Source organism: Telopea speciosissima, chromosome 10, assembly GCF_018873765.1.
Source record: "Telopea speciosissima isolate NSW1024214 ecotype Mountain lineage chromosome 10, Tspe_v1, whole genome shotgun sequence".
In the NCBI taxonomy this organism is placed as follows: domain Eukaryota; kingdom Viridiplantae; phylum Streptophyta; class Magnoliopsida; order Proteales; family Proteaceae; genus Telopea; species Telopea speciosissima.
In genome coordinates this window covers 21,893,952-21,917,969 of record NC_057925.1, presented here as the reverse complement: position 1 = coordinate 21,917,969, position 24,018 = coordinate 21,893,952, and the positions used below count along the sequence as shown (strand labels likewise).

At 41.6% G+C, this 24,018-nt stretch overlaps 1 protein-coding gene across 3 annotated transcripts in view; it reads left to right on the top strand.

The window, feature by feature from the left end:
* The window catches only part of LOC122643921 (hexokinase-3-like), a 63,757-nt gene that overhangs the window by 34,886 nt on the left and 4,853 nt on the right, over positions 1-24,018 (top strand). For 2 of the 3 annotated variants that reach the window (XM_043837497.1, XM_043837496.1), the window contains 3 exons: positions 20,989-21,144; positions 21,251-21,349; positions 21,433-21,560. In XM_043837497.1, coding sequence (XP_043693432.1) covers positions 20,989-21,144; positions 21,251-21,349; positions 21,433-21,560 — 383 coding nt within the window. Of the gene's footprint in view, positions 1-20,988; positions 21,145-21,250; positions 21,350-21,432; positions 21,564-21,947; positions 22,064-24,018 lie in introns of all 3 variants that reach the window. The other variant, XR_006330197.1, reaches the window with a different exon arrangement.

Here is a 24,018-nt window from a genome sequence, read left to right as displayed (position 1 = left end):
CCATCGCCCTTTTTTGGTCCTTTATCTCCAATTACAACCATTCTCCTAATGGGTGTATATGGATCCTTTGGGACCCCTCTAAAATCCACATCTTTATTTCTCACTCCTCCCCCCAACTTATTCACCTCCTTCTCTCCCTTCTTAACTCCTCCCTCTCCTTCTACCTCACAGTAGTTTATGCCTTTAACTGGCCTGCTGACCGTTCCTCTCTTTGGGATGATCTGGCTCTCCTTAAAGCCGGGACTGGATCCCTTCCTTGGGGAGTGGGAGGTGATTTCAATGTTGTCAGATTCCAATCTGAGAAATTTGGTGGTTGCCCCCTCGATTCCCAATCCGTCAATGCTTTCAATGATTGCATCGAAGATATTGGTATTGACGATCTTTGATGGTCAGGTTCCCCCTAACTTGGCACAACCGTAGAGGGGGAAATGACCGCATTGCTTGCAAGTTGGACCGTTTCCTCATTAATGAAGCTTGGCTCTCCTCCTTCCCCCACTCCCTTGCCAACTTTCTTCCCCAAGGTCTATCTGACCATAGCCCTTACCATCTTCTTATCCATCAGTATTCTTCCTTTGGCCCCAAACCTTTTAAATTCTTTGACATGTGGACTTCCCACCATCTTTACCTCTCAACCATGCTCAAAGCCTGGAGCTCTCCCGTCTTCTGCCCCTCCCTCCCTGTCATTGCCTTCGCTAAAAAGCTCCATCTCACCAAATCAGCCCTCAAACCCTGGAACTCCTCCACCTGTGGTAATATCCCCTCTCGCATCTCTTTCTATCGATCTGACTTTGTTAGTGTGCAATCCCACCTTCAATAGGATCCGCTCAACCCTTTGTTGGCAGAGGAAGAGAGAGACCTTTTGAAAGAGCTCTCTTCCCTCGCCTCTCATGAAGAAAGCTTTCTTCGCCAGAAATCTCGCATTAAGTGGCTGGAGCTTGGGGATTCTAACACTGCTTTCCTCCACCGTTCTTTACAAGCCAGGTTGAGCTATAATTCCATCACCTTGCTCATCGCTCAGGATGGATCCCCTCTCTCCTCTGTTCTCGGTATTAAGTCTGAGGCTGCCTCCTACTTCTCTTCCCTCTTCAACCCTTCCCTCCCCCCTCCTCCCCCCTTCCCCCTGACCTCATTAACAAATTTGTCCCTTCCTCTCTGGCTAGCTCTCTCCTTGCCATCCCTTCTGATGAGATTTTCAAGGCTATCTTGTCCCATAAATCCAACAAGGGCCCCAATGGTTTCAGTATGGGGTTTTTCCTTAGCTGTTGGGACCATATTAAAGAGGATCTCATTAAAGCCAGCTTGCTCAGGTCAATTAGACTTTTCTTTTCTTTATCTCTAAAAAAGATGGAGCATCTTATTTGTCTGATTTTAGACCTATCTCTCTTTGCAATCTCCTTTACAAGTTTATTGCGAAGATCCTGGCTAACGAAATCCAGCTTGTCATCCCTTCCTTGGTCAGCTCTAACCAATCTTCCTTCATTTCTGGCAGAAGCATAGCGGATAATATCATTCTCTGCTCTGAAATTATGCGTGGTTTTAATCGAAAATCCCACTCGCTCGCTGCCCTTATGAAGATTGACCTCCACAAAGCTTTTGATTCCCTCAGATAGGACTTCATCTGCGATGTGTTATCCCAGATGGGCTTCCCCCCCCCCCCCCCGCTATCATCCGCTGGATTTTTGATTATATCTCCTCCCCCTCTTACTCCGTCATCGTCAATTGCTCCTCCACTGGTTTTTTCCATTCTAAAGTTGGGATTCTCTAAGGTTGCCCCCTTTCTCCCTTCCTCTTCTCTCTGGCCATGGAAGTCTTCTCAAAGAGCATCCAAGCCAAAACTGACCTCTACCTCATCTCCCCCATTCCCAAATTCAAGCACCTCAATCTAAAGCTTCCCCTTCTTCTATCTCGGCTATCATGTCTTCCCTTCATCTCTTTTAGAGTCTCTCTGGCCTCCGTATCAACCTTCTCAAATCCAAGCTTTTTCTCTTTGGAATCTCTGATTCTAACAAAGACACCCTCCTGCGCCTTACGGGCTTTTCCTTGGGCTCCCTTCCAGTGAAATACTTGGGCCTCCCCCTTATCCCCGCTAAGCTCTCTAGCCACCATTGCACCCCCATGCTTGACAACATCCGCAAACGGCTCCAGCTATGGAAAGGCAAACTTCTCTCCTACGATGATAGGCTTGAGTGCATTAGATCGGTTCTCCAATCTTCTTACATTTACTAGTGTGGCATCTATGGCCTCCCTAAATCTACCATTAAAGCCATGGAAACCCTCTTCTGTGCTTTCTTTTTGGAAAGGGAAGGAAACCTCCAAATTCCTCCGTCCAGTCAGCTGGAAATCCATCTGCCTTCCTAAATCAGAAGGTGGCCTTGGCATTCGCCGTATCCACGAGTCCAATAATGCAAGTATTCTGAAGCTCATTTTGAAAATCTCAATCATGACTCCATTTGGGTTCACTGGGTTTACTCCCATCTCCTAAAAAATGACTCCATTTGGACTGTCCCCTTCCCTTCGGACTCCTGGGTCTGGCGCAAGATCCTCCTCCTCCGCCCCTTAGCTCTCAGAGCTACTTCCTCTACTATTACTGATGGCGCTTCCATCTACCTTTGGCTTGACCCCTGGCACCCTAATAGGGTCCCCTATAATTTGTTTTGGGCCAGATCAATTTACTCCTCAGGCATTCCCAAGTTTGCCCCCCTCTCCTGCATTATCTCCCATTGATCTTGGTCCCCCCCCCTCCCCCTTTCCCCTCATCCTCTCCCAGATTTGGCATTCTCTTCCCCCCTCCCCCCCCTCCCCCTCATCTCATGCGAACCAAGTTATTTGGCTCCCCTCCTCAAACGGCCTTTTTGGCCTTAGATCCGCCTGGAACTTTGTTAGGTTCCTTGCCCCTACCGTTCTTTGGCACAAGCTTATTTGGTTCAAAGGTCACATCCCTCGCCATAGCTTCTTAGCCAAGAGAGCCCTTAACCTTTGCCTCCCGACCCAAGCCTTCCTCCTCCACCGAAGAATCCCTGTCCCTCCCTCTTGTATCTTTTGTTGGAGTGGTTCCGAAGACATTGATCACCTATTCTTTGCTTGCCCCTTCACCTATACCATCTGAAAAAAAAGCCCTTTCGTCCATCTAGCCTCGTTGCAGGAGACGCCTCCCCTTCCCTAGAGAGTGGCTATGGCTGGTCATTACTTTCTTTGGATGCTCTATTTGTGACACTATTGGCAAGCTTGTGTTTGGTGCTGCCCTTTATCACATATGGATGGAGAGGAACCTTAGGAGATGGACCTCCAACTCTAGGTCTTTTGACTTGATTTGGAAAGCCATCTCTTCGGATGTCTTCTCAAAGCTGAGTTTCCTCCCTCACAAGATCTTATTGAACTCCCCAAGGAACAGACATATTGTTGATTCCTGGGGCTTAGATAGGGCTCTTTTACGGCCCCATACTATTAGAGTTTATGTACTATGTGTACTTTAGTACATGTCTATGTCATAAGTCACTAGAGTTGTTTTTTTAACTTTTATTTCTGTTTCTCTTTTGCCTCCTTAGGGAGGTCCTTGTAATTTCCTAAGAATGGTTTAATGAAGTAAATGGATGTTAGGAGTAGCCACTTCTAACATCCCACGATTCTCTCCAACTATCTTCTTCTTCCTCTCTTCCCCTCTCTTCTTCTTCTCCTTCATGCTGTAAACCCTTCCTCCATTACTAGGATCGACCATCTATAAATCTTAACTTGGTATCAGAGCTTCAAGGTCCTCTGGTTTGAGAGTCGGCTAGGGTCAGCCTTGTTTCTTTTACCTCTCTTTGGTACCCTTCTTCCCTTTAGGGTTCCATTAGTGGCTGTACAATGTGAAGCAATACATCCCTTGCAGTTCCATTCTTCGATTCAATATAGAATGGAGGGACTGCAGATACTGATGAAGAAGAGTTGAAGCTCTAGCAGCTGCACCATTGTTACCACCAGCCTCTGTTATCTTTTTTTTTTTTTTTTTTTCGTTTCTCCCTCATCTCTCAACCTTTTGGGATGAGGTTTGGTGCATTTGGATCATCTAGGGGTGTCCTTTCAACCCCTCCAGCATTTGGTTGAAGAGAGAAGCAGTTCGAGGAGTGCTGCTCCAAAGGTTGCTGCCCAGATTTCCGCCAGTTTTTTCTCTTCTCTGTTCGATTCTGCCTGTTGGCAGCTTGGTTTGCTTTGGGGCTGGGCCCTTTTAAGTTGCCTTGAGGTCCTCTTTAAGGCCCCTAAGGTCTTGATTGGTACATGAAGCAGGTTTGAGAGCCTTACTCTCATCCACGATGCTGCAATGTTACTGCCAGCAGGGTATTTTCTCTTTCATTTTTTTCTGTTCTTTGTTGAGGCTGTGCTATCTTGTGTGGTTCTTAGCTACTGTGAGTGGCAGATTTGATTAGTGTTATGGCCTTGGATGATATGTGCTGCTGTTGTTTGGTTTGTGGAAGCATTTGGTTTGTATTTTTTCATCAAGTGTATGCTCTTGGTTTGCCTGTTGCTTGCTGTTCTCCTTATTGTGATTGGGTTGAGGTGTCTCTCCATTTATACAAGGCTTTATTTTGCATTCCCTTGAGTTGTTTGGCAGTATGTCTATGGTGTCTGGGGCTGATTCTGAGGTCAGTGGATCAATTCCGGCCAGTGGTGTCCTAACTATGGCTTCCTTTGACAATCGCAACACCCAAATATCTGTTGTGAAATTGGACAATACCAACTACTTGGATTGGTCCCGTTCTGTGAAGTTGTCCATACGCAGTAGGGGAAAGTTGGGATACATTACTGGCTCTATCAAGGCTCCTACTACAGCTGATCAAGGCTCCTGCTACAACTGATCGAGGCTATCTTAAGTGGGAGAATGAGAACTCCACTGTTATGACTTGGTTGATATTCTTTATGAAACCTGAGATAGGTAGGAGGTTTATGAGTAAGGAGACTGCAAAAGATATCTGGGACAGTGTCTCCAAGGTTTTTTATAGGGTTGGTGATGCAGCAAAAGTATATCAAATCCTCAAAAAAATCATCCATCTGAAACAGGGTGATAAGTGTATATCTGATTACTACAACATTGTTATTAGCTTGTGGGAGGAATATGATCACTATAACAACCTCTAGCTGTCCAATTCTGATGATGAGGCAGTGGTCTACAAATGCTGAGAAAAGGAAAGGATCTTTATTTTGCTTGGTGGTCTTAACCCAGAATATGAGCCTCTTCGCTTGCAAATCTTAGGGAGATCTCCCTTTCCATCTCAGGATGAAGTGTGCAGCTACTTGCAAAGTGAGGAAACCAGGAGAACAACTATGGATATTGCACCATCAACAGAGAGATCTGCTCTTGTTTCTAGTTCCCACAAAGATTAGAAAAGTGGGGGAAAAGGCCAAGGGCCAACTCGTGTAGATCAATATGAGAGGTTCAAATGTGATCACTGTGGAAAGCTTGGACACACCAAGGACAGGTGTTGGGATCCTCATGGGCAGCCCCCTGCCATGCGTGGTGGTTCATCTAGTGCCTGTGGAGGTAAGCGAGGGGGAGCTAGGGCTCACTTTGTGACATCCAAGTCTGAGACATCTGGACCCCAGCCTGCTCCTGATTCCCTTTCACAGGATGACATTTCCGCCCTCTGTCGGCTAATGCCTCACCTTGGAGGGTCAGCTACTTCTGCCTCAGCTCTGCAAGTCTCGTTTGCTCCTTCTACTGCACCCACCTGGATTATTGACTCTGGAGCCTCTGATCACATGACTGGTATGTCACAGTATTATGATTCCTACTCCATTCGCTCTGGCCAGGACAAGGTAAGGGTTGATGGTTCCCTTTCTTCTTCTCTCTTTGGTAAGGGTAATGTACTAGTTACTCCCTCTATTTCCCTTGAGTCTATCCTTCATGTTCCTGATTTTCCTACTAACCTATTATCAGTGAGTCACCTAACCAAATCCTTAAATTGTTGTGTCACTTTCTTTCCTTCCTATTGTGGTTTTTAGGATTTGGAGACACAGGGTTATTGGCAGTGGGACTGAAAAAGGAGGACTCTACCTTCTTGAACCACGGTTACCTGCTCAATCTACTGCTGCAGCTTATGTTTGTGGTCGGACTGACCATAGTACTTTGGAGTCTATAATGCTTTGGCATCAATGTTTGGGTCATCCCTCTTTTGTTGTTATGAGAAGACAATTACCCCACTTGTTTACTTCTTTTCCTTCCTCTTATGTTTTTCAGTGTGAATCTTGTATTTTTGCTAAACACTGTCGCACATCTTATCCTTATCGTGGTAATAGATCTACTGCACCTTTTTCTCTTATTCATACTGATGTGTGGGGGCTTTCTTCTACTACTTCTTTAGCTGGATTTCGTTACTTTGTTTCATTTGTGGATGACTATTTTAGGTCTACTTGGACTGTTTTGTTGAAACAAAAGAGTGATGTTTGTGATGCTTTTAAGGATTTCTATCAACTTATCCATACTTAGTTTGATACTCGAATCCAATGTGTTAGGTCTGATAAGGGGGGTGAGTACATGTATGGGCGGCTCCAACAGTTCTTTACTGATAATGACATCATCCATCAACTGGCTTGTGTTGACACCCCCCAACAAAATGGGGTGGCTGAGCGAAAAAATCGCTATTTGCTGGAAATCACCAGGGGTCTTCTCTTTGGTATGCATGTGTGTAAGACTTTCTGGTTTGATTCACTTCTTACCGTTGCCTTTCTTATTAACCGGATGCCAACTCCACTTCTTGGCTCCAAATCCCCCTGGCTCTTCTTTCTCCTCAATCCTCAGTTTTCTCTTTGCCTCCAAAAGTCTTTGGTTGTGTTTGTTATGTTCATGTCAACAAATCAGCCCGCACCAAGCTTGATCCTAAAGCTCTCAAGTGCATCTTCTTGGGTTACTCTGATTCCACCAAAGGGTATAAGTGCTACCATCCTCCTCCCTGAAGGCGACTTCTCTCCAAAGATGTCACCTTCTTTGAGTCTATCCCTTACTGTTCTTCCCCTCATCATCCTGTTCAAGGGGAGAGTATTAGAAGTGAACAGGATGTTGATGTCATTCCTTTTCTATCTCCCTTGCCTATCTCCACTTCTCAATTCCTATTTGATATTAGAAAATACAAAGAAGTGGATGTTGTTGATGCTAATGGTGTTGTTGATATTGATGCTAGTTGTGGTGGTGATGCTAGCAGAAAAAAGGAATATACGGGAATAAGATTCAAAGATGTTGTATTCACAAGAGGTGAATGCTTGTTGAAGGGAAAAGGAAAGCAACCCTGGTATGCGTTGAAGGGAAAGCAACCCTGCCAAAACCCCTATTTGGATCCACATCCTCAGTGTCATCCTCCTCAGTCAGGTAATTCTTCTCCTTCTGAATTAGATCTTACCATTGCTATGAGAAAGGGGAAGAGAGCCTGTACTAACCCATAGCCCAGTTTGTTTCCTATGACTCTATTTTTCCTACAGGTATTGCCTTTTTCCACTGCCCTTGAGTCTTCTTCCATTCCCAAAAGTGTCACAGAGGCCTTATCCGATCCAAAATGGATGCAAGCAATGTCTGAGGAAATGGTGGTTCTGGAGAATAACAATACTTGGATACTAGTTGATCTTCCCAGGGGGAGAACTCCAGTTGGATGCAGATGGGTTTATACCATCAAGTATAGATCCGATGGTTCAGTGGAAATATACAAAGCTAGGTTGGGTGCAAAAGGGTATAGTCAGGTGTATGACATTGACTACCAGGAGACTTTTGCCCCTGAAGCCAAGCATAACTCAATCAGGGTTCTTCTTTCAGTGGCTGCCAATAAAGATTGGCCAATGTACCAATTAGATGTGAAGAATGCATTTCTTCATGGAGATTTAGCAGATGAAGTGTACATGCAGCCTCCACCTGGTTTTCAATGTCCCTCAGCCGAAAGGAAAGTTTGTCTCTTGAAGAAAACTCTCTATGACCTCAAGCAGTCTACTAAGACTTAGTTTTGAGAGATTTAGACAAGCCATCCTGAAGAATGGGTGTTATCAGAGTCAAGCTGACCACACCTTGTTTATTAAGAGAGGTAATGGTACAGTTACAACTCTCATTGTCTATGTTGATGACGTGGTAACTGGGAATGATGTTGCGGAGATAAACAACTTGAAGTCTTATATGGCTAAACAGTTTGAGATCAAAGACCTTAGACTCTTGAAATACTTCTTGGGTATTGAAGTATCTAGATTAAGGAAAGGAATCAACATCTACCAAAGGAAATTTGTCTTGGATCTTTTGAAAGAGATAGGAATGATAGGATGCAAACCAGCAACATCCCCCATTAATCCGAATCATATGCTTGGTGATAAATGTGGTTCTTCTCTTATAGATGCAAGCAAGTACCAAAGATTAGTTGGGAAACTATTCTATCTTTCCTTGACTCGACCAGACATCTCTTATGCAGTTGGAGTGGTGAGTCAGTTCATGCATGCTCCCAGGAGTGGACATCTGAATGCGGTGTATCACTTCATTAGATACTTAAAATCTTGTCCAGGAAAAGGCCTTCTATTTGCTAGGCATGACCATTTGCAGATTGAAGGCTACACAGATGCTGATTGGGCTGGTTCAGTCTTTGACAGGAGATCTACTTCTGGGTATTGTACCTTTGTGGGTGATAATCTACTTACCTGAAGGAGCAAGAAACAACCAGTTGTAGCTAGATCCAGTGCGGAGGCTGAGTTTAGGGCCATGGCTCATAGAGTGTGTGGGCTTATATGGCTTAAAAGACCTCTTCAAGACTTGAGTTTTGAAACTGAAGGGCTAATGAGACTTTATTGTGACAACAAAGCTGCTATAAACATTGCCCATAATCTAGTTCAACATGATCGAACCAAACATATTGAGGTTGATCGACACTTCATCAAAGAGAAGCTAGATTCTGGGTGCATATGTACTCCCTTTTTGAAGACAGGTGATCAAGTAGTAGATATCTTCACCAAGGGTCTCATTCCTGGTTTATTTAGTACCTTATTCTCCAAGCTGGGAATTTATGACATTTATTCTCCAGCTTGAGGGGGAGTGTTAGAGTTTATGTACTAAGGGTACTTTAGTACATGTCTATGTCAGAAGTCACTAGAGTTGTAATTTTTAATTTTTATTTCTGTTTTTCTTTTACCTCCCTAGGGAGGTCCTTGTAATTTCCTAAGAATGGTTTAATGAAGTAAATGGCTGTTAGGAGTAGCCACTTCTAACATCCCACAATTTTCTCTATCTTCTCTTCTCTTCTTCTTCTCCTTCATGCTGTAAACCCTTCCTCCATTACTAGGATCGATCATCTGTAAATCTTAACTTATACCCCCTCTTAGTTGGGCTCGGGGCTTGTTTCTTTCCCCCCATCTCTTTCCTTTGTTTCCCCCCTCTCTCCTCTCGCCCCCCTTGGGCTTTGGTAATAGATTATTTATTCACCCAAAAAAAAAAAGCACTGTAAGATTATGACTCTAAATCAATAAACACCAAAACCCTAGTGCAAAGAATTATATCTGAAAAACTGTATATCAATCTAAAAAAAAAAAAAAAAAAAAAAAAAAAAACAGTAGCAACCATAAAAAAATCCAAAAAAATCAGGCATGGAACAATGTGAACTAAACTTAACTAATATATAAAACTCCCTTTCAAAATCGAACAATGGCATTTCAATTTTTTGGATGTGCCTTCTTACCTTGTCTGTGCAGTATTTGTGCCTCTCAGCTTATGTTTGTCATTGTCAGTTTTCTCCCTTTAGGGTGGGGTTTTTTTCCCCGGGTCATTCTTTCCTCATTCTGATTGCGGTTTAATCTAAATTTATTCTTTCGTCATTCTCTCTTTGCTTTTCAGTAACCTGCGTCTTTACTCACTAGTCTCCTAGTGCTTCTCTCTCTCTCTCTCTGTGTGTTTATATTTTCATTTATCTGGAAAGGACTAATTCCTTGCTTACATCCTAACTGATTAAAGGTAGTAGGGAAGTGGAGAACTTGTTGCATGAACATAAAGATCAAAAGTTAAACTTGATTTGCTGGTGTTGATGCCATCTTCCAAATGTCAACCACCCCCCCCCCCCAAACACCCACACACATTATACTCCATTACCTATGATCACACCCTTTTCTTTTTCCAGCTCAACTCAATTCAATTAAGCCTTATCCCAATATTGCCAACTAAATGGGGTTGGCTACATGGATTCTTTTTTTTTTCTTCTATTTGACCCTACTCAAGACTATACTTAATTTCAACCTAATTGTTGATGTATACATTGATGCTGCCCTTCACCAACAGTTCAAGCTTTTAGGTGAAACGGTAGCGAACAATGTATTAGAGCAGGGAGGTCAGGTGTTCGAGTCCTGGGAAGTGCATTGGAAGAGTTTTCCCAACATTTCTTCTCCGTAACAGTTTGGTGAAAAGGTAGTGAACACTAATCCATGAATTTCTGTTTTTTTTACTTCTCCCAAAGTCGAGCTTTTAGGTGAAAAGGTAGTGAACACTAATCCATGAATTTCTGTTTTTTTTGTACTTCTCCCAAAGTCACTTTGGGTCTGAATCTTGCTCTTTTAACTTTTCCATTTTGCATTATATCAATCCTTATTGGTTACCTAGACTGATTATGCTCGATGTCTCCTCATTCTATATATGTGACATCTAAGGAGCCCCTTGTTTTATTGTCACTCCATTTCAGCACCATCCATTAACTAATCAAGATCAGCTTGTTCAATGTTTCTGCCACACATCAATATCAGTGGTAAAAGTGGGTATTCTTGTCTGATTCCTCTCGAACTCTGAAATATTTGTCTTGATTCTGTTAGTGAGATTTTCAAAACAATATTGTAGCTACTGTCCACTAGATTGTTGAACCATGGTACTATATCTCACGATATATAGGTATCTCGGGCCTACCGAGATACCCGAAATATTCGAAATTTCGCCAAGTTTTGCCGAAATATTGCATTTTTTCTGCAATATTTCGGAGGTCCATCTCTGTAGGTGTTTGGCCATATCTAGGCCTGATACTTCATGGACACCCTTATTTAAGCTAGATAAACACATTTAAACCATAAAATTACAAAAAAATGAACTCAAAGTGGTGTTTTGGGCTTGCACCCTTGATTAACAATATATGGTCGCCGACCCTAATGTACAAATAGTTAAATACACATTGATTAGGCAGTTAAAGACATAAAAGAAATTTAAACAAACTAATTAAGACTCATAGGACATAATTCATAAATCATATTCTCATAAACTCCATAATAATCAATAACTCAATACTCAATAGCTCAAATGCTTAAAGGCAATACACAAAGTGTCAAAGTCACAAACTCACAACTCACAAGTTCACAAATCAGTGAAATCACAACTTACAACTTACAAGTTACAAGTGCTAATAATAGTTGTTGTGCCTTCCTGGATCAATCCCACTCATGGCCCGCTGGAGTTGACGTCCATTGTTCTCTGTTTGAAGGACATATGTGGACCACGGTATAGTTTCAGAGAAGAAATGAGTGTAGTCATCCACAAGTGTCATGTAAATTGAGTCATCAACATACTGTAGGTAACCTATCCTAGGATATGGACTAGGGTTATCAATCGATTCAGTCTGTGAAGAAGATGATCCAGTATGATATGATGTTGGCGGAAGCGGCGTTGGCACTGGCTGCATGTATGGCTGGTGAGGTTGGTAGCTAGGGTATGCAAAGATGTCATCTACAAAAGATGATCCAGTATGTCCCTGGGACTGGGACTGGTAGTCATAGTCCCCTACCCCACTAAACTGCCCATATGATCCATATCCATATCCACCGTGAGGTTGTGATGCACTATAATCCGATGACAATGGAGTAGTATGCGCGTCAAAAGATGGGGCACGTCAATGCCCAGTCGGTCCTCCCTCCCTATCACCCATACTCAAACCGCCAACAGAGCTAGATAAGTCATCAATGTCCATATAATCAGCTTGTAACTGTGTTTGTCGACCCCTACGCTTCCTGCTGTATAGTTGTAGGGGGGTCTTGCGGGTGGGGGTGCGGGGTCATGTGCTCCGTGGTCCGTATCCTGTGTGGCATGATCAAATTGTGTCTCTCCAGTGAATCGGACAAGCTCTACAGGCGCCGTATCCTCGCCTACCACATAACGCTCTCGCATTCCACCAAAATCTTCACCGCCACCACCACCACCACCACCATCACCATCACTACCACCACCATCACCATCACCATCACCACCATCATCATCATCTGAGGACCTAGACTAGTCATCATCATTAGCAACATTGCCACCAGTGGGCTGGAATGGTATGGGTGAGGCTTCCCATGCATATATCTGACCCTCGTCAGCCATATAATCATCCACATCAGCACCAATCTCGGAAGCTATCACGGGGTCGGGCCTACCTCCCTCCTGATCCAACACTGGCTCACCTCTATCCCTCACCCAATCCACAATAGGTTCCTCATCGTCTGAGTCAACTTAAAAGATGTCGGTGAGGTTAATAGTGCCCCTCTATCCCTCATGTCCCATGCGTATGTGTTGCAGTTTCAGCCTCAAGTTGTAGTGCACATATACCATGTCAGATAGACGTTCAGACCCTAATTTGTTGTGCCTCTTAGAGTGGATGAGTGCAAAGGTACTCCAGTTCCTCTCACAGCCAGATGCGGAACATGTTTGGGCAAGGATTTTGATTACTATTCTTCTTAAATTCTCAGCCGATTGGCCCGATTCCCCATACCACACCTATCATTCAGCTGCATTACAAGTTTACAACAAAAAAAGACGTGTCAAATGTTGTTTCAACTTTCAAGTTTCAACTTTCAAATTTCAATACATATGTAATTTAAAACTTAAAAGAATTACCAGCATCACCGCGTGCTCTGCCTTGTATTGCAGCATCAGTTCCAAAACTTCCCAATGCATCCCTAAATATCTTGATCTACACCCATGTGGAAAATTAGTAAGTACTTCTTCACTAGTTTCACTGCATCAATAAGTTGAGTTTCCAAATGAATTCTAAGATTCACCTCATTGTTGCAAATAGATTGTAGTGCACCATTTGGCTCCAACTTCTTCACTACTTGTTTTACAGCATCAATAAGTTGAGTTTCTAACCCAAGCCTATTATTATATTGATATTTGGAGTTCAAGTAGTATACTGAAATTTGACATATAGAAATTAGATATTGTCAAATGCATAGGTAATTAGTAAATAGTATTACTATGAATTAGTTACATAAAACAAATTTACTCACCAGCCTTATGCAGTGGATGCATAAGTTGATTCTCCCAGTGAGTATTGATGATATCCAAGAAGTGCTTGCTACTACAAGGAGCCACACTGTAGACACTATCTTTCATCAAGTCCATTGCAGCATACAGGACTGGCATGGTTGGGCCCTTGAGAGCGGAGTCAGCAATATGTAGAACTTTAATTACTGGCTCCAAAACTTTCACCATTTTGCTTAGTTTTGTCCAGAAGTCCTCAGATGACATAGTTGCTTGTGCTTCCCTCCCACTTGCAGTATTGGAACCCTTCCATCCAAACCACTTCTCAGAAGCAAACATACTTCTCAGCCCGGCCTTCTTTGTCTCAATGCGTTTTAGGGCAATGTAGTTGGTGGCAAATCTTGTGATGCCAGGCCTAACCAAGTCACCCCCACATTTTTCCCCCTCAGTAGATTGAGTGCATAGGAGTGGTTGTATACAAAGTTGGTGACTTGTCTTGCACTTTCAACCACAGTCTTCACCAGCTTTAACTTTCCTATATCCTTTAGCATTAAATCAATGCAATGGGCTGCACAAGGTGTCCAGAAGAGCTGGTACTTATTGTTGTTCATCATCTTCTCACCGGCCAGCTTGAAGTCGCTTCCGTTGTCCGTTACAATCTGGACAACGTTCTCAATTCCCACATCTTTTTCAACTACTTCCTTTAACAATCTGTAAATGTATTTCGCATCCTTTATCTCTTTGGATGCATCCACAGATTTGAGGAAAACTGTCCTCCCATCACAATAAACCATAAAATTGATGATGAACTTTCTTGTAGGCCCAGTCGATCCATCTGCCATTACAGTCACCCCATATGTCTCCCACATACTCATCTCCCTAATGTACTCATCAATCTCAGACTTTTGTTAAGGTAGATAAACATTCATTACCTCATATGAGGTGGGGCCCTTGAATCCTGGGCCAGCCTTTGCAATTGTATCTATCATGGTATCATAATGGGGGCCTTGTGCAGTGTTTGCTGGGATGGTATGGTATAGCATCCACTTAGCTATTGATTCTTTAACCAACCCCTTCATCCCCTTCCATACTCTTTTGATTCTTGGTTGACTGCTTCCTTTCTTCCTATGCAGTTTAGGATCTGATGCTGATGGTGGTACTGGTACTAATAGAAGTGTTGGGGCTACCCTCACAGTTTATGATCTTTTAAAAGGATTGAAAGATCTAGAACCTCCAGATGTGCCAGCTCCTCCACTACCCCCTATTCTCTATCTCTACTGATCATCTTGAAAACTAACTCTACTCCTTGAAACAATCCGTCGAAAATCCCTGGCCTCCTCTGTTGTTTGTACATCATCAGGTACTGCAATGTCCTCATCATCATCATCTGAGGAGTCATCATCATCATCATGGTATTGTCTTCCTCCCATTGAACTCCTCACTGTATCCTCAAGTTGTTCTCTTATCCTCTGCTTGTCAGCCTTCCTCTTCTTCTTTCCCTTCAAACTGTCACCAATTTCTCTAGCTACTTGAGTAGGGACCATATGACAACCTACAACATCTTTAGATCCTCCAGTCAGATGTTGTTTAAGTCTACTCGACCCACCTCCCAAAAACTGCATGTGACAATAGTTACATTGGGATTTTCTCTTATCCCCATCAATTGGAGTGCCATGTAACCATGCAATGTCACCCCTATGCTGGCTGGTTGGTCTCTCTTGTTCTCTCTGTTCTCTTTGCTCCCTCTGCCCCCTCTGTTGACTACTTTCCCCCACCTTTTGCTTGCTCTTCGCACGGTGTCTTTCATGATCCGCCATAATAATACTTGTTTATTGCAATGTAAGCAAAACAAATAATTAAAAACTTAATGTAGAAGCACTTCAATTGACACTTTTAGAATACTAAAACACTTGTATAGTTATTTAATATTTTTCCCCTAACCCTTATATTTTTTGCATAATTAAAAATAAATTTTTATATATAATTTTAATATAAATATTGACCTAACACAACAAAACCGAAAATTATTAAACATAATATATATCTAATGCATTTCAAAACATGTAGAAATTACTTTCATATTTTTTTTCAAACCTAAAACTCATATTTTTCCTTATTTATTTTTTAAATATTTTTCTTAATTTCTGAAAATTAAAATTGTTAGAAGTTGTCATAGTAGGGGGAGGGAGTTGTGAATTAGCTCTAGTGCTAATTCACGACTTCTCCCTCAGGGGTGTTTTGGTCTTTTTGGGTTTATCCTATTGTCTTTTGAATTAAGTTAATATATATTGAAGGTTTTGGGGGCAGTCAATCTTACGGCTATGACTCCCATACTATCGCAGCAATTCTCTTCTATTTCTCCCCTCTTCTTCTTCCTCTCTTCTTCTTTCTTCTTATTTTATTTCAAAAATAATTATTTATGGGCAGAAAAATAAGTTCGACAACGTGAAGCCGTAGATCGGCCATTGGTGTCTAACATATATTTAATTCATTCCCATCTAAGTTATATTACCCCTAATTTTTTCCTATTTTAGTTGTAGGAAAATCAATTTTTAAAACTAGAAAAAAAAAAAAAACATATGGAAAAAAAATTTCGACACCGTGAGGCTATAGATCAGCTTCCGGTGTCTAACATATAAATATTTCATCATCATCCAACATGTATTGAACATACTATTTTCAAAAAAAATAGTTTTAGAGAAAAAATAATGAAAAATATTTGGAGGATGTGCTTGGATGAGGCTCCGACGTGTTTCCGGCGATAATGCGTCGAAAACTATGAAGAACAATGCTTGGAGAGTGGAAGAAAATCAAAGAGAAGAGAAGAAATGAGGAAAGAAGAAGGAAAAATCAGAGCTGTGGAGGTCTCGGTCGATATATCGCGAAATGAAGTTTTATTTGGCCCAGGTCACGTGACATTTAGTGGTCATGTGCCTTATTTCGTCGATATATCGGTTTATATCGAAATGCTACGAAATTTCGACCGAAATTTGATACATTTTCATTTCGTATATACATCTCGTCTCGGACCTCACGAAATTTCCGAAATATGGCGAAATTTCGCCGATATATCGCGAAATTTAGTTCCATGTGTTGAACACACAATGTAGATGGCAGTGTCTATGTGTTGGTTGTCATTGTTGTCCCACAGTGCATTTGTGTTGTTGTCATCACGGTGCATCTTGGTGATAATGGAGTGTACAGTTCAGGCATGCAGCTTTTTGGTTGAGTTGGTAGACTCATGGCAGTGTAGGTAGTGACTGGATAGTGTCCCAAAATCCCCAGTAGTTCTTATAGTGTTCACAATGGTAGTGACAATGTTACAGGGGTTTAGCAATGTATGCGGAGGTCTCACAATGATTGGGAGTCATCCAAGGTCATTTCTGTCATTTACAGCCATGGACAACATTATAGGGGTATTTCTGTAATTTTATAGTGTACAGATGGCCCAGACAGGTTATAGTGAGCATCCAAGAGTGTTTTGGTGATAATGTCAGTCACAAAGGTCAATGGAGTGTTGATACATCTCACAAAGGAATTTTGAACATTTTGACAGAGATGTGACATGTTGGCAGTGATCCAAGAGCATCTGAGCCTATGTGGCATCATGGGGGATCTTATTGCATCTTTTCTTAGTGTTTGGCAGCCTCAGATACCCTTGGGTGAATGCTAGATGCCTCCAGAATATTAATTTCAAAGGTCTACATACTGGCAGTGGGTTCGTTGGTATTTTTGCAGTGTTAAATGGCAGAACTGGATGGAACAGTCTTCATGAGAAATGTAGTGTATCGACTCCTCTTTCCAACTCAATGGTAGTGTGTCGTTTCGATGCCGGATGAAGATGATATTACAGTTTCTGTCCAATTACGCAGTTTGGAAGCAAAATAAGGAGAGAAAATGTAGGTGGACCCCACAATGGCACCTAGCATGGCTGAGGTGGCAGCCAAGTGGCAAGGTAGCAAAAGTTTTGGAGTAGTGTCGTTGAAAATATCCTAAACTGGTGGTGGGAATTTTGTGAAATTTCCAAGAAATAGAGGAGGTTAAATTGAATTTATGAGTTGTTTGATTCTCTTGAGATTCCATTTCCTGGAACCTGCTTGGAAGCCAAGGCTATCACACCATGTGCATTACAGTTAGACAGCATATCTCAAGCCAAAGTTTTATTGAAGATATTTTATATCCAAAAGATTCCATCTCCAGGAATTCGATTGGGCACTCAAAAACATACTCGTAGTCGATGGCACACAGAGTGCGTGTCCCAAAGTCAGATTTAATAAGTTTTTATTGTGTTTTTTCATGAGATTCTAAAAGGTGGAATCTGATTGGTCATCAGATAAGGAGTAGCATGTTCGGCCTTTCTGTTGTGTTGGGCTCAGAAATGGTTTATACTTGAGTGCACCGCATGGGCAATGAAGGTCCCTTTTTTATTCCAAAACAGCTTTATGGTTCGCTGGTTTAATGAGGCTATAGTACAGATTTGAGATCCAAGGGCTAAGATCCCTTCTTGCTTTAAGAGACAAAGGCTGGCATATTTAATATGTGAGCACAGATTCTGGTGATTAAAGCCTTTGGAATGTGAAATATGACTGTTGGCTTAATGGACCGACTTTATGTTTCATTAACTATGTGCAGCACGCGTCTGGTACTCCTCTTTAAGATTCCAAAATCAACTATTTGGTTCGTTGCAATTACATTATGTTTTTGGGATTCAAAATCAAAGGTCAAGATTGACTCAGCTTTAACCGACAAGATCTACGGTCAAGCGCGATTCGCTCTGTATGAGCAAGCAAGAATGCGAAACGTGTCCTGCACCTTTTTCGGTTGTGGTGAAACGTCTTTTTTGATGATTGTCTCCATGCATTGCAGCCCTTAGAGATCCTCAATGTGCGATTTTTTTTTTTGAATCTCCCATTGGCTGGTGGCTCTTCATGTCTGGAGCCATCACTATCTTGTCAGATGTTGAATCAAAAGCCATTAATGCGCCACAACATCACATGCCCATCTAATGGCTACATTTGAGGCAATCTCAAACACCCTGTGGTCTGTAGGTACACATGCGTCACCTGTACGTGGTACATACTCACAAGAGATTCCATTTTGAGCATCCTCAATGACCAAACTTCAAATCTGCATATCTTCTTCATTACAGCTCCATTTGAGACGATTCAACTTGTAGAATGCTCACAAGAGCAAGCTCTACACTGGGGGGAAGAAGAAAACACACTGGTTGCTGCCATTGTTATGCTGAAAATCGAAAAATCCCCATTCCCCCTTGTTGTATTTATGTGAATCCTTCTCCTACCTATGCCTTAACATTCATGGAGCTCATTGATGATGGAATAAAGGCTGGGATGCTTCCATTGTAACTCTTGTGTGGTTTATTTCATAAAAAGAGAAGAAAAAGAGAGGGGAAGAAGAAGACGAAGAGAGAAACAAAATGAAAGGGAAAGACTGAAGAAAAAGAGAGGGAAGAGAAAAAGAAAGAAAAGAAAGTAGTGAGTGCACTCAAGATGTGTGTGAAAACACCAAGGAAGAAAAAGAGAGAGAAGAGAACACGGAGGATTCCACTGTCGGGAAGCTTATGCAGACATTCCTCAGCCAGTCAGGAGCTTCTTCAGATACCAAGAACAGTGACATACAATGTTATGAGTATTTCTATTACTTACCCTTGTCATTTGTATTTTTGTATTCATTTGTATATGCCAGCTAAGTTGAATTACTGTCATAGACCTATGCTGGATGTGGTTTAACTGTAGGGGCATTATTGTAAGCCCAATTAACTTTCTTGAGTTGTCCAGTTGCATCTGGACACAGTGAGGGTAACCATTGGGTGTTGGGAACCATTTGGGGGTAACACCCTTGCCTCTATGTGTTAGGGGTTGAAGCAGGCAAGGTGTCCTGAGTCGCAGCTGTGACTGAAACACCACTGGGGTAGATAGCCCTTGCTTTTGTATATCAGGAATTGAAGCAGGTGTAGGACCTGGATTATTGATTGCAGTTGAAGACCAGCATTGAGTATATGTTGAGGCCAGTATGACCATTGCACGTAGGCAACTTGCTGAAGCACGTATATCTTGTGTTGTGGATGCCTATTATTTTGGTATGCATGTTGGATATTGGAGTGCTTTGTTGCAGGATGGGTGTACACGCTTGGTAGAGCCTTTGACAGTCAGGCTGGGGTGTGTACACGATTGTGTGCGATTTATGTATTATCAGTGAGGGTCTCCATCAGTGTTTGAGATTATGTGTTTGAGTGAGGGACTTCTAGAAGTTGACATAGCAGCTCTTGGCAGCATTGTGATCAACAACTTTTGACAGCAGGGGTTGTAACTGTGGTTGTGTGTTTGTGTGTTTGAGGGGACAGTTTAGTTGTTGTGTTGAGGGTTGGGAACATCAACAGGTGAGGTGGGAGTTGAGACTGTTGAGGGAAATAGTTTTTGAGTACTGATTCACCCCCCCCCTCTCAGTTTCCACCTGGGAACATGTCCACTAGACAAATGACACAAACTTTTTTGAGAAGTCCTTGGGATCTAAAATTCAGTTCTTTCTCTCTGTGTGTTTGTGGTTTGGAGGGGGGGGGGGTTGGAATAAACATTTGTGGAAAGAGAGTAAATAAACTTGGGATTCATGCTTTGTTTTGTAAGGGCACTCAGGGACTCAAAGTTCCAGGAAAAGCTTTCATTGGCCATTTTCCAATATTTGTGGAGAAAACTAACAAAGAGGCAACTATATTCATAGGGAAAACTAACAAGAGACAATCTGGTCCAAGGCCTCTATCTTTATTGAGAGTGAGCACTATTGTCTAATTTCCTGGTCTAGATAACTTCCTAACCAATCAAACTTTTCGTTCGCTGTGGGTTGCTGCTGCACATTATTTATCCTGTTAAACTTTACTTAGAAAATTTTATTCTGTAGTCTTGCTTATGCCCTTGCGGAAACCTTTGTTCCATTCCCATCAAGACCTTTCAGTGGTAGGTTGTGAAAATTTAGGCAACATATTATATAGCTCGTGTATGGTACATTTGGCTGAAAAAAGAGCAGGTAATTTCAATATGAACCTTCAGATAGTAGTAATAAAATCCTGCAAGGCCTTATCATAGTGTACTTCTTGATTGTTGTGAGGCCATGATTGTCCTTTTTCGTGCAAATGCATGCCATACCTCGGCAAAAGTGCAAAATATGGATATGATCACAAAACGTTGGTCTCTAATTTGGAGATTCATCCATATGAACATTTCATTTGGCATATAAACTGGAAACCCATCCAGTAACTCTGAATTGTTCTTGGCTTCTTGCACATAAGGATTTGCATGACTATATTCTGACAGCCAGATTGCATCCTTGCTTTGAAACCTGAATATTGTGAAAATGCCCAACACCCTCCCCCCCAACCACCACAAATAAAGTAAAAGAGAGAGAGACTGGAACTCTGGAAGAGGGCCCTTGGCAATGTTCTTTTCAATAATGTTTGGTAGCAATTCTAGAATGCACCCTGCAAACATGAGGTTTTCAAATTTTTGTACACTTCAAAAGCGAGTAACCTACTTGAAATCTTTGATTGGCCGTTTGCAAATACCTGATGAATTCTCTAGTTGAGTTATCCTCATTTATGCTTAGTGCATTGAATTAAACAGTTGACTTATTTTCTTTGTCTTAATGTGTAGACCTCATAAAGACATAAACATGTAATTGTATGGCTTTTCAATGCTTGTATGCATGTAAATTTAGCTAGATGTCCTGACTCCTGACAATGTAGTTATGTTTTGCAAGCATAATTTTGTGGTCCATGCAAGCAGGTGAATGATACTGTGGGAACATTAGCTCTTGGGCATTATGATGATCAGGACACTGTGGCTGCAGTGATTTTTGGCACGGGCACAAATGCTTGCTATGTCGAACAGACAGATGCAATTATTAAGTGTCAAGGTCTTCTTACGAATTCTGGAGGCATGGTATCTTTTCTATGGATCCGTTGGTTTTAGAATATTCTTTGTTGAGTGTGTCAAACACTACACCTGTTCTGGTTCTCTTTCCACAGTAAGTCATTTCTATGGTCAGGTTGTCAACATGGAATGGGGAAATTTTTGGTCATCTCATCTGCCAAGAACATCATATGATATGGATCTGGATGCTGATAGCCCTAATCCAAATGATCAGGTAAGTGTCAACTGTTGATAAATGCTATATGTTGCATTTTTCTGCAATAATTCTGTAACACAGCCTTGTAATTCATGCTTCAGGGTTTTGAGAAGATGATTTCAGGAATGTATCTTGGTGATATTGTGAGGAGGGTCATTCTTAGGATGACACAGGAGTCGGATGTTTTTGGGGATGTTGCATCTAGGCTATCAGTGCCCTTCATCTTGAGGTATGGTTTATGTATGGTTTTCACGCCTTTTTCCTTTTCGTCATTTTTTCTCATTATACGGATCAGAATCTTTACCTCTGTATGATTATTTGTTCAACTTCCATTTAGGTTTCTTATTAATTATATTGCTTCCCATAAATAGCCTGTAGTTGGTGATTTCTGACATAGAAATCCTCTTGCAACTGTTACTCTAACTAATGTCTGAAAGAAGTTTTATTAAATATGTTATGCAAATGCTCTATCGTGGTTGACACTGTTTTGTTTCTTCCATGATTATGTTCTCTCGTTTAGATAGTTCTTCCTATGCCATCAATATTCTTTGCCTTCCATTACCACCCTATCTTGTCTTTTACTTGATTTGTATTGTTATGGTGCTGTGGCTGCAGCTCTGTTTAAGATCCCTTTCCCTTCCTTTTCTTTTCTGAAGTTATAAACATTAGGTGTCAATGTTACGTTCGTAAGGTGCAATGATGCGGTCTAAGCAGCAGTTATTGACACCTTAGGTAGCCTGAACTTAACTCTCTGTTTTATGATGGGTTCAATTTTTCTTCTATGATTTCTGTCACAGTACATGGTCATTTTGCTCTCAGCCTATGATAAAAAAAAAAAAAGGCAGCCGTACCCAGTGCACAAGGCTCCCACGTTTAGCAGGGGCTGGGGAGGGTCAAATGTACGCAGCCTTTCTCCTGTTTCCAGAGAGGCTGTTTCCAGGAATTGAACCCGTGACCAAGCGTTCAGCAAGTGAGCACTTGACCAACGCACTAAGCACGACCTTCAACAATGTGCCACATTTATTCCTACTTTAACTTACTGGACTTTTGGACCATGGGGCTAATGCAATGGGCTAGATGGGTTGACTAACTGTAACTGTTTAATGAATTGCTACCATAGTTGTCACGGCGTCACGGCGATCCAAGTCGGTGGAGGAGTGTCACGTCGATATATCGACATGTCGCCCGCCATGGCGAGCATGTCGACCATGTTTTATTTTTTATTTTCACTATTTTTAATGTTGTAATAGATGTATACTCAAGCCATGTTTTATTTTTTCTCTATTGTTTCTCAAGTTTTAAGAAGAAAATTCAGAAATCGAAGAAGAAATCGAAGAGGGAAAGAAGAAATCAAAAGAAATCGAAGAGGGAAAGAAGACAGGAAGAAGAAATCGAAGAGAGAAAGAAGAAATCGAAGAGGGAAAGAAGAAATCGAAGACAGGAAGAAGAAATCGAAGAGGGAAAGAGAGACAGGAAGAAGAAATCAAAGAGGGACGCCATGGCGTAGGTTGCCAAGCAACCTTCTCCAGCGCCAGGACGCCATGGCGGCGCCATGGCGACGCCGTGACAACTATGATTGCTATGCATTCTTGTTTATTTGGTTCCTGGATACGTGTATCCCTGGAAAATGCTGATATTTACTCAGTGCAGGACTGGAATAGGAAAGTTACATAATGCTCCTCCTTGCATGAGAAACTTCTGCTTCTTTCTTGTATTATATGATCATATGATGACATTTATTTGTCATCATGCAATCGAAGTATAAATTATGAAATATATGGTAGCCTATCCTTGATGCAAATAAGTCATATAATGCTCTAATACCCAAATGATGCAAAATCTGAGAGGGTAAGCAAGCCAAGATCGAATCTGGAAGAGAATAGGTAGGTATGAAAATAGATAGCTAGGTTGTAGAGTTGGAGTCCCACCAGTCTACCAGCCGTAGGAGTCCCACCTAGGCCAATCTGCAGGAGTTCCACCTGGGTTGTTGAATCTCACAGCTCGTGTTTCTCACAAGGGTTCTCACAAGAGGATTTTTGTTTTCAAAATTCTGGGTTGCCTTTGAGAGCAGCCAGGACTTGCATTATATAGAGATGGAAACCTTGATAACAGCGCAATAACATTAAAGTGACTCTTTGAATTCCAAAACCACTTTAGAATTCCCCATACATTGATAACAAATCCTAAACATAGATTTCTGCCCCCTGACAGAGAAAACTAAACCCAAAACATTGAACCCCACCCCCAATACATAAGAAACACAAACCAAAAAAATTAACCAACTCTTGAAATTCTAAATTGCATTATATAGAGATGTAAGCCTTGATTACAGCGCAATAACATTAAAGAGACTCTTAGAATTCCAAAATCCCTTTGGAATTCCCCATACATAGATAAAAAATCATAAACATAGATATCTGCCCCCAAGACAGAGAAAACTAAACCCAAAACATTGAACCCCACCCCCAATACATAAGAAACATAAACCAAGAAAATTAACCAACTCTTGGAATTCTAAAAGATAAATACTAAAAACTAAGAGATACTCTAGTGTCTATTAGACTTCTACCTAGAAACATTAAGGGACTCTTAAATAAACCTAGGAAATATGAAAATAAGTTACTAAGCTTAATCCCGTATGCCTTCCTTATACCCACATCTGAGGTCCATTAAAGTGGCCCATTACA